The sequence below is a fragment of the Cariama cristata genome, unplaced genomic scaffold (assembly GCF_000690535.1).
Source record: "Cariama cristata isolate BGI_N322 unplaced genomic scaffold, ASM69053v1 scaffold9398, whole genome shotgun sequence".
In the NCBI taxonomy this organism is placed as follows: Eukaryota; Metazoa; Chordata; class Aves; order Cariamiformes; family Cariamidae; genus Cariama; species Cariama cristata.
The window spans coordinates 60608-72007 of record NW_009630679.1 but is presented as its reverse complement, the minus strand read 5'-3'; the positions used below and the strand labels follow the sequence as shown (position 1 = coordinate 72007).

General features: G+C 36.7%; 1 protein-coding gene across 1 annotated transcript in view; it reads left to right on the top strand.

Annotated features, from left to right (window-relative positions):
* LOC104165883 (tolloid-like protein 1) overlaps nt 1-11400 on the top strand; it is a 111113-nt gene that overhangs the window by 56682 nt on the left and 43031 nt on the right. The window contains exons 8-9 of the mRNA XM_009705649.1: nt 1813-1937; nt 9009-9124. Coding sequence (XP_009703951.1) covers nt 1813-1937; nt 9009-9124 — 241 coding nt within the window. The remainder of the gene's footprint in view (nt 1-1812; nt 1938-9008; nt 9125-11400) is intronic.

Here is an 11400-nt window from a genome sequence, read left to right as displayed (position 1 = left end):
AGCGTGGGAATGAGCCACATGAGATAGATATTAGTCACATTGCTTAATCCAGTAACAGATACCATTACCTTAAGGAAGAGATTATAAGAACCTATATAAAATGAGTAATTTAACAAGCTGGAGCCCCCCAGATTCCTAGGGCAATGACAACATCAAGATAATTTGATTTGTGGGCCCTGATCTCACCACTTTCCAAGCTGGCAAAAACGGATACTACCATGAGTAGGCATGCCCTGCCCCAAGGTACGAGAGCTTGTTACTTCATACTGTTTAAAAACAACCTGTAAACCCTTGAGGTCATGTATTGATTTGTACTGATTTATCTTGAAAGTATGAGTCGTGCCCAGTGTGGCATATTGCCAGCTGTTTGTTGTTAGACTTTACTTACCCAGATAAGTAGTAGAAAGCACAAAACATCATAAAGTTCTAGTCACACACAATGATGTTGTTCATGGTGTATTAAAACTGTTACAGGTTGTTCCCTTATTCAAATGCCAAGGCATTTAAGAGAGGATCGTTTTCACATTTTTCAAAATAGAAACAGCATCAGTTTCAGGTTGTACTAAAAATCAGTGGAAAATAAAATTATAATTTATAGTTACAAACACTTTTTTGAAATAATAATGTGCTTTATTTCTAGAAACTGAATGATGCCATAAGGAGTTTGTTTCACTGTTTAAATTAGGGTAGCACCCTGAGATGATTTTTTTTTGCAAAATTTCTAATGAGACCGCAAGAAATTTAACTGGGTAAAGAGAGCAGTGTGTGCCTGCAATACTCAGAATAGTTCATTTATTACAATTTAAAAACCAGTCTGTATTTATAAACAGTATTCCTAACTACAAAGATCCATACTGTTCATTCATTTCTGGACCTACACTATGCCTGAAAATACTAGTTTTACTTTTCAATAAAAGCCCTACAAGTATACAAGAGGTTATAATGAAATTACAGAACAAAAGAATACAAAACGTATTCATCTGTTAACTTCCGTTTTATGGGTTTTGAGGGATATTCAAATTCTGTAACATGTCAATAGAACTAAGTTTCATACTTTACTCTTTTAAAATTTGAGACTTCCAAAATATTTTGGATCATGTTTAAAATCTGGGAAATTTTTAATAAAACTGCACAATTGGAACCAGTGTGCTTCTCTATTACGTTTAGTTATTTAGGATAAAAGTTATTGAAAACACATATGGTAAGTTGATACATTTTGTTGTAGGGCAAGCAGAGACTGATGAGTAAGTGTTTCTGTTTCAAAAACAGCAGCGGCTAGCATAGAGTTAGATCTGTTATAACACCTGACAAAAGAATGATTGGCAAGTGTGCTTGGCTTTATCCACTCTTACATGTGTAAGTCAGACTTTAAGACTTCCCTTGAAAGCTTTGTTAGAAATAGGAACTTTGTGATTAAGAGTTTTGTGATAAGACCTAATTTATGTATTTTTGTATAATTTTATAATTAATTTTTTCAATATAGCAAGAGCTTAACAGCAGTGCCTTTTGCCTGTGTAGTCTTAATAGTAGTAAGAGATTTCCCTCCTGTTGTCTAACAGAAATATAAAAGCTGGTATGTTGATGTACTGAAAGAAGATTCTTTTTTGATAACTTTGCATAAAGTTTGCCAACCTGAGGAATTTTTATGACATGTTTTCTGTATTTGAAGTTCTGCATTTTACCCTCTTATTTATGCCAAATGTAAATTCTAGATTTACAAAATAGCATGATACATTCATAAAACTCAGGCAGTTTTGTGACAGAAACCTGATAGGGGTTTTGGGGGTCTATTTTTATTTTTATTTTTTTTAGGGGCATGTTTCTGGATACCATTCTCCCTTCCCGTGATGATAATGGTATACGACCTGCCATTGGCCAACGTACTCGTCTAAGTAAAGGAGATATTGCACAGGCAAGAAAGCTGTATAGATGTCCAGGTATTGCACCACAAACAAACAAAAACCACATACTAGCAACTGTTTGACTTGTTGAAGAGGAATGATACATTTGAGTCAGCTGCTCAGTAGTCTGTTTCCATGTTGGCAACTGACGTAGGCAGTTCAAGAATTGAATCATAAAAAATCTTATAGATAAGGTCTCTGGAATGCAAAGCACTTAAGGACAGATAAACTGTATGAAACAACACTTAGTTCCATGACATTTCAGTCTTTGTTTTTCTTAGTTGTTCAATGACTAGGAAAAAAAAAAGTTTAATATCACTTCCAGATTGCATGTTGACTGGAGTAATTTTTTATTTGAATTCAAGTAGAGCGCAGAAGGAGCAAATTAAATTGTTCCTATCAGCTCTGAACACATGACATTTTTTGAAAATTTGACAAATAACAAACCAGGACAACTAAGTTGTAAACTCTTTTATGGATAAGCTGGTTAGATCTTATTACAAAATTTCTACAGTTTAAACAGATAAATATAGTATTTGAATATCTTCTGCCTAACTCTAGCATGCTGTAATTTCAATGCATATTAAATGTTTGATCTCAAAATAGTGTTGGGGAAGACCTGCTGTCTGTCTCAGAGACATCAGTGGCAAGTCTGGAGTAACCCAGAGACAACCCTGTGGTTCTCGTTGTTCTCTAGTACTAGTTCTTTCCTAAGTGCTGGCAGAGTGGTGGAAATCTCAAAGCAAAAGGTTTTACTTTCCTTGCTCTACTTATGGCTGATACTAGTTTTAACCTTTGGTGTCAACTGAAGCAGCTCAGAAGTGCCATCTCACCCAGAATTTGCCAGCAAGTTCCTTGTGGGAGGCTAGACATACTAGCTCTGTGCCACATAGGTTTTACAACCCTCCTGCTCCTCATAGGAATTAATGAAGTCTCAGTAACTGTTTTAAGTCAGAGGTAAGGCTACTTTTTACCATCTGATCAATACAGAAGGACTAAAAAGAGGGATCAGACCTGAAGTGGTGGAGCTGCTTCAAATTTATATCGGCAGCAGTGGGATCTACTGAAGATCTGGGGCATTTGATGTGCATTTGATGTACGCTGTACAGCTGAAATATGCTTTTCCTTTGTACTGTAAGTACACTGAATCATAATCTTTTATATATCGAGAACATGCACAGTGCTTCTGGGCCTACCAGAGGAGAAACCACTTTAACGTTTTTTCTTTACAACTATTCCTTTTGGAATAATTTTTGCACTTTCCTTTTGGTACAGAAATTACTTGAATAATGGCATTCTTCTTGGCAGCATGATTTCTAATAAGAGTATAGAGCAACAATTTCATAAACACAGAGTATACGTACATATTTTCATAAAAGACAAATTCTGGAGAAAAAAATAGTTATGAAATTAAAACCACTGTGAAAGTAGCTAGTGTCTTATGATCCCATTGACTTAAGAAAGAAAAAAAAAAAACCTAGGCTGTTTATATATAATACTCTAACAGGCACTTTCAGTCAACTGAAAAAGACGCAATGTGCTTTTTGAGCTAATGTTCAAATAGTTGTTCCGAGAAAATGTCCATATAGTTCATGAAAATACGTAGTGATGAGTTATTGTTTCTTTGAATGTCTTGAAAGACTTGTTGAAAGTTAGTTTCACAGTATTGTAAAACCATGGTTGTTCAGCAGCAGCGTGCACTTTAAAGGTAAGCTATTTTTTTGCAGCACCAGTGAACACGGGTCAGAGGGATAATAAAAATGAACGGTGGTTGCAGGATCACACTCCTTTTCTGGCACTTTGCTTCAGCTAACTTTGGGATAAAAGGCTTTGGTTTTCTAGCCTTACTTACATGAGCCAGTCCATAAAAGAAAGTGAGTTTTGCGAGAGGAAAAGGCGGAAGGTTTTGCTACAAATTTTAAGTAGCATACTGATAACATGTTATTTTTTCTGTTAATATTTTAATAGAAGGTGCATAACTGAGTAACACAACATGAACTTAAACATCCAATAAAGCAAGCAACTCTCTGAAAGTTGCACAGTGCTCGTGATCTAATAAATTGTCCAACAAATAGTGAGAGTGAAAATTCAGACATTAAGCTTTGGGTTTAATGAAAAGAATCACGTGGTCATTGTAGTATATAGCAATAAAATCCCTGACACCGTATTGTTTTTGGAGGTGTGCTGTATTTCTTATTTCAGACAAAAGATGTTAATCATGATGTCTGCTTATGATAAAACAGCAGTGAATATTTCAAACATTAATAACATCTGCATTGTTTCATGTGTTCATTTGTGTTCCCTTAAACATAGTACAATGAAAATACAGAAAACAGTAACTTAAACCAGTATTTTCCAGACATGCACACTTCTTTGATAAAGGATTTTGCTGTATTGTGCATGTTTCATTTGGAGATCTAGTTATTCCTGCAAGCGGTTTCTGTTCCAAGAAGCCGGCCGCATTTTCTGGGGCCCATGAACATGAAGTTGAGCTCAGGGCTGCTGGAGAATGCAGCTGATCCTCACGGCAGCAAGGCAGCTGAGCCTTACGGGTTGTTTTAGCTAGTCAGGATATTCAGGGTCATTATTCAGGAAAGGACTTAGTGCCAGAGAAACAGTCTTGAGCTTGGTGAAACCAAGGCATGAGATTTAATAACCTGTCCATCAGCTGAGTAAGTGCCAGGACTCAACAACCTGGAAACAGCAATTTTGGGTTTTTTTTAACTTTTTCTTAGGATTTTTGTCAAAGGAAAACAGAATTGCTGGTAGGAATCTGTTACATTTTAACACTCGGTTACATCACTAAATGATAGAATAATAAAGAGAAAGCAAGCAACTAAGTTGAGAGTCCTTCATCTGCCAAAGTTATTTTGAACTTTGAGTGTCTTGGCATTTGAAAACAAATCTTGAACTTCAAGGCTGGATAAATTACAATGGTTTTCAGCCGGTCTAATGGAGTAATAGAATATGTTTTCTTCTGGTGTAGCTAGAAGAAAACCTTTATTGTTTTATATGGAAATTGTAGTTGATTTAAAATTCATATGTAGTTTTATAGGAGCAAGAGAGTAAGAAAGGGAAACAATGGAGAAGGATAGTCTTAGGCAGAAAGAGAGGACAAGAAATAAGTGGATAGAGTGGGCCTGAATAATGGATGGGAAAGGAGGCTCAAACTGGCAGGTGAAGGCTGTTCAGAGGAAGAGAAGGTAGATGGAAGAAGTTCAGCAAATTTACAAATTGTCAGGGTCTGTGACAGTATGTGTAGAAGAGAGCAGATGAAGGATACCTAGACTGGCTCTTTCTTGTGCTGTTCTCACTGTTCTTTGGGCTTAACTTGCTTGCATCTCTATCAGGTTAGAAAAGAGTGTTCACCTTCAAAAGTCAGCCTTTATTGACTACATAAGGAGGATTAAGGTCTTTAGATTAAGACCATTTGCCTATAACTATAAAGGGGAATTTAGTCAACAGTAAGACACTGAGTTGTAGTAAACTGATTTAAGTTTTTGGTTTAACAAGTACGTTATCAGCACCAGATATTTTTAGGGTGCTGTGGCAGCTTTATATACCAGATACGTATAGTTGCACAGACTTGGGTCTAAGTAAAAAGTATTAAATACCTTAGTTCTCTTTGGAAAAGAGTAAACTTTAATTAGCCATTTATGACAGTATGCATTTGCTACTGCTATGGACAAAGGAATGAGAGTTGGTTCCCTAAGTGTCCTGGAGGATCTGGGTTTCATCATTTGCAGATTTCACCATAATCCTTAATGGAAGTTGACCATGTGCATAAGCCAGCCCAGAGAGGTGTTATACACAGGCTGTGTAATTAAACACTGCCACAGAGTTCACTGGTAGAAATTGCTTTGTATGAGCATATAATCTACCTGCTGCCTGCACCCATTGTTATCTTTACAAGGAGAAGCAAAAATAGTTTCCCTTTCCCTTACCACAGAAACGCTTATCGGAAGTCTAACCTTTTTGAGCTGTAAAACAGACAGGAGATTGTTTTTTTGGTTGGAGTGTGTGTGTGAGAAGGGCTGAAGTGGCATTTCTGCAAGTGGTCTAGCTAATAAAATGGATATGAGGCATGACATTTGAGAGGGGGGAAAAAGCATCAGAGAAACATTGGCAATGTTGATGATTAACAGTGGAATAAAAATGTAGGAATTCTGTATAAAACAGAGGCGTATAAGATTGAATTTGTAATTATTTTCTTCTGATGTGAAATATACTAAGATTGGTTCTTAGGAAATTTAAATAACTGGCCCTTACCGCTCATTTTCCTTCTATGTTTCTCTCCCAAAGTGGACTCCTTTACTAATGGACCATTATATGGTAAAATGTTTATAATATACCGTTTTATAAGCCTAAACACTAATACTGTAGTTGCCACAGTCCAATTACAGAGAAAACCTTTATATTTTCTAGTAACAGAATTTTAACTGTTTCAGTTACCGTTGCCCCATTGCAGACGAATGTGCTTTTAAACAAGAAATGCCCAAATATCACCCTGTCTACAGTGGATCTGGAAGCCAGCCTGGAACTCAGGTCCCAAAGATAATTTATTCAGCTATTGATTGGTATAAGCTGTTCTTGTTATAGTTCCCTTGAATAAAGAGGAATTTTAAATTAAATGGTAAATATGGTGAAAAAATGTAAAGCCCGGACACGTTTTATAAATCCTAATTGCATTAAATCTTAATAGAAGTTATCCAATTACAATTTTTATTATGCTTCCCTTCAATTCAGATATATTTATGAAAATTTTGATTTGATAGAGAGGTCCCAGGCATTTAATACGCATCTAAGTCACATTGTTTTATTAACTAGCTTTATTCTCTAATTCCTAGAAAATGTTCCATGGTATCTTTTGCAACTTCAAATCCGTGGTTTTAAGGCTATGTACAACTTCTGTGTATGGAGCAGGGAGCGTTACTAGTATTCTGGAGAAAATGCTGCATGCTCTAAGAGAGAAAAAATCTGAAATGTTTTAAAAATTATAAAGATATTATGCATAATTCATTGATATGCTTACTTTTATAATAAGTTAATTTAGAGACTTTAAGGGGTAGTTACGTCGGTGTCCTCCTCCTCTCCTTTTACTAATTGCAGGGCTGCATTTGAACTGAGATCTCATATGTCGCACATACTTGATACCGTTTTGTTTGCTTACATACTTCACATTACATAGGTGTGTGCATTGCATGACTTCATAATCAATATTTGCGAGTCAAAGTTAGTTAATTGAAAAAATGCAATGGAAGCAGGAAAGATTGGGCAAACAGCATTCCCCATCTCTCATCATGTCATCTGCTCAAGGCTTGTTTAGTCACGGCAGTGTTGGTGAAATAGTTGTAGCTACAGCAAAACAGAAGATGTACTAAAGCTTGAAATATGGTTGTACGCATTAGGAGGGTACGCTGATGCAGTGTCGTCTCAATGAAGTCATGCGTGGGGGAAAGAACAAGAGAAGGCTCTAAAAGCGGTGAACAGAATACTTGGATCCTCACAGATCTCCCAAGTCGTGCGTGCATCTTTGAGTTCTGCTTTCCTCTACTCCTGTGCAAGGCTATGATTTTATTCTTGACCTTCCTTTAAGTGCTTTACGTACACATTGTAGGCTATGATACAGTTCACTAGCGCTGGGGGAACTCAGTACAGTACTCTGCAATTTATTTAAGTGTGCATTCACTGCGGTGTTAAAAATAAATTGTGGTTAATTATGGATATAGCCTTTTCACTGAAGAGGCTTTGTACAGAAGTAATTATTTAGTACTGAACACCTTTTTTGTATGTGTCGTTTGCTATGACTGCCTGCAATTTTTTAAAGATAAAACCATATTTTTTAAATGAAGGGAGGAAAAGAATTTTTTTTTCTATTTCATTCCTAAAGGACATGGTGACAGTGACTTTAGCCATTAAATTTTGGAGGGGGCTGCACCAATCATTTTCTTTCCTCATCACAATAACCATTTCAGTGTCAGAAAGCATATTTAATGCCTTGAATGTAGCTTATGCTTGATATTACAGTGTAGTTGTCAGATTACATCTTAGATGCGTTTTAACAAGACAGCCTTTACAGCTGTGTTGTCTGTCTTTGTCATAAACAATCTCTTCCTTTGTCCCCTTTTGTTTAAAGATTTTCCAGATCATTTATAATTCATTGGGATTTTGATGATACAGTAGTTCACCTGCTGGCAGTGGTAGCATGGTAATTTGAAAGCACTGCAGATCTGATTACATTGTCAGTCATGGGATAATATTCTCAAATTCACATCTCTTGTGTCACACCTGCAAAGTCGATGGGTGAAACGACTTGATTAACGTCAAAAAAGATGACTGACTGAGGTGTGAGGCCCTACCAGAATTAGTTTTAGTGGTGGGGAATGGCAGAAGCTTCCAATGCTATATTTTAGTGTGAAGGGGAATCATCAACCAGTCCCCCAGCAGCTAGTAGCCTGATTGACAGGTGAGATATGGGTGCTAAAAGCTTCAATAATAAAGAATATAAAAGCTTTTGGTATTTTAGGACTTTACTTTCGCTTTGCTTTATTACGTATATCTCTAGAAAACACTGTTGCAAGAGATTTTGTTGAATAAAGGATTTAGTTTTCTTTATGAATATAAATGAGTGAGTTTAGGTCAGATCAGTCTCTCATGTGGGCAAAGTACTAAATTAAATGAAACCACTGGTGAAATTACAGTGTGATGCCAATAATGCTGTGCTAGCTTTTGTTTTACTTTTGTTTGAGTTCTTAAAGGATGTGTCTAAGGGTGTGGCTAACTTTTTTTTTACCAAAGTAAAGCTATATGTATAATTTTGCAGTTGATTGACAGCAATGACATTTTTAAGACTGCTGTAATTTTGGTTATGTCAGCAGACAGCACACAAGTTAAATAATTCATGGAGTAAAAACATCCTGTGTAAGATGGAATGAATGTCAGACTGGCTTAAAATCATTGTTTTGAATAAATCGTAAAATAACTAGTCTGTTTTCCATTCTGCATCTGCAGTGAGTTAAATGTATTTTGAGTAGATATTGGAAAGATGCATTTTTCTGTGTTAGGCGCATTCAATTTCATATTTTTACTGTATTTTATTTCTTTCAGCCTGTGGAGAAACTCTGCAGGAATCTACAGGCAACTTTTCTTCTCCCGGATTTCCAAATGGTTATCCTTCCTACACACACTGCATATGGAGAATCTCTGTGACCCCAGGGGAGAAGGTATTTTAACATTCCCTCAGCTAAACACAGATACTATTTCAAAATAAAATGTTGCATTTCTTTAACTTTTATTTCAGTTTAAAGCTTGCCTAATAGTTGAAAACAATGGTATGCCATAAAAAACGGGACTATGAACTATGTGCTATTGACTAGACTTTGGTCTGTGGCGTTAGAAGCACATCATCTATTTGGTGGCTATCGATGTGAAGTGAAAGCATAATTTCAATCTGCTACATGTTTGCATCATGAAATCTCTTCAAACTGTCTTCTAATTCAGTTGGTGGTTGGATATAAAGGTAGATGAGGTAGTTCAGGCTCCTGAATGGTCTCTTCTCCAGCACGGGCTCGGGTGAGCTGTCTGAGCTGTGTGGATCTGATAGCTGGGATCTGCCTAAGGAAGCTCTTAGAATGAGGTCTTTCTAGAGTGAAACAGTAACAATGTGGGGTAAAGAAAGTGTCATTGTAGGTGTTCCCTGGTATCAGTTCTAGTGCATGTAGTTTTACTTTCTGGGCATCAATTTTAGGTGAAAAAGTGAAGGGAAAATAAAATTGGCTTGGTGAGAGCAGTTTGGGGAGAGAAGTGTGCCATCCTAGTGAAAGCAAAACCTGTTGTTCTTGTGTACGCTTTCAAAAATGTACTAGCTCAATCTTGTTTTAAATTACTGGCTGAAATAATTAACCTGCCTCAAAATAAATAAGGATAGCAGGAGCGATGGGAAGTTTCACTTGAGACAAAATATACAGGGGGAAAGAAGATAAAAAAAAGGATGTAAGTTTCTTTACAAGAAGCAGTGGCTGATATTAAGCAGCCAAATGCAGCCTGAAGATTGAAATATAGAACCTAGCACCAGCCTCGGTACTGGAGAGTCCAAAGAAGAAAACCCAGTGTTTGCCCCCAGATATTTCAGTCGGTTTTGTCAGTGGTCTCCCACTCCGTCTTGGACACAGTTGTCTCCTGATTGGATTACTTGATTGGGTGTTTCTTTCAGGTCAGCGTCCTGGTAGACACCAAAAAAGTATGTTCTTGATGTGCTAATAGATCCTGAGGAGCTGTAACAGCATTTGCCACTGTGGGGGATGAAAGCAAAGTCATTTGGAAAGTGTTCGCCCTCCTCTGGGCAAGAGCCAGAGACAGGAGGAAAAATAAACACACTCTGTGCTGGGAGGGCGTGGGTGGCTCTGCAGGTTGGCAGGGAAAAACAAATGAAAACAGATGAATAAGAGAAGGTTTGTGCAAAAGATGCAAATTAATCTAGACAGGTAATTTTATGTCCCCACTGTGTTGCTTCTTAGACACTGCTGTGATAATGACAAAAAAAATCTTAGATTTCTTCTCTATTCCTCAATTAAAACATTAAAAAATTTTAGAGTTTATCTACAGTTATTATTGGCTTTTGAAAACAATATTAATATATGAGTTAGAAAATGGTCGTGCTTAAGTATTCATAGCATACTCCACTTTTGTGTAAGCCTATCTGTGGACGTTAGTGTAATTGTAATACATTTGTAATAGCATTATGTCTTCAGATTGTAACAGCCACTGGAGCTGTGTTATACTGTACAAAAACGTAATGGGGGAAAGCTGCTGACTTGAAGTCAGCAATATAAGACCGGCTCCCTTCCCATCTTACCCTCATCCCAAATGGGGTAAAAGATTAAATGGAATTTTCTAATTGAAATTTGATGTGACGAGTCGTGTCTGTAGGGCACTGTTCTGACCTCCAGCTCTCATAGGTGTCCATGTGGTTCAGCAAGAGCAAAGTAAACGATATTTGTGCTAATGTCAAAAAGTCCTGTTTTGTCAGTGCTATTCCCATAAGATATTGTCTGTCTTGAGGTAAAGGACTATTTGCAGCAAGTATTTGATGTGAACAGCAGGTAGCAGAAATGAGGTCTAAATCTTAATTAATGCATATGTCACAGTACCTTGGACATATGTTATGCTTGATCCCAAATTTTCTCAGTAAATGATGATAACGCATTCACATTATGAAGGGAAAATAAAAATATATTTAAATTTTTGTTCCTTTGTTTGCTGCTTTGACCCTGATGGATCTCAGGAATGTTGTGTGGAGGTTAAGAGTACATATAAGTACATCACATCATGTTCTGAAACATCAGAGAGCACTTTAGTCACCTAAAAATAAACTGAAAAAGCACCGGTCTACATTGTCTAGCTCATGTCTCTTATTTATTGAGATTCAACATTTAGGCGTAGTTTAGAGGACTTGTATCCATGCTGCTTTCTGCAAGTACAGACACTTCTGATCTTTGGC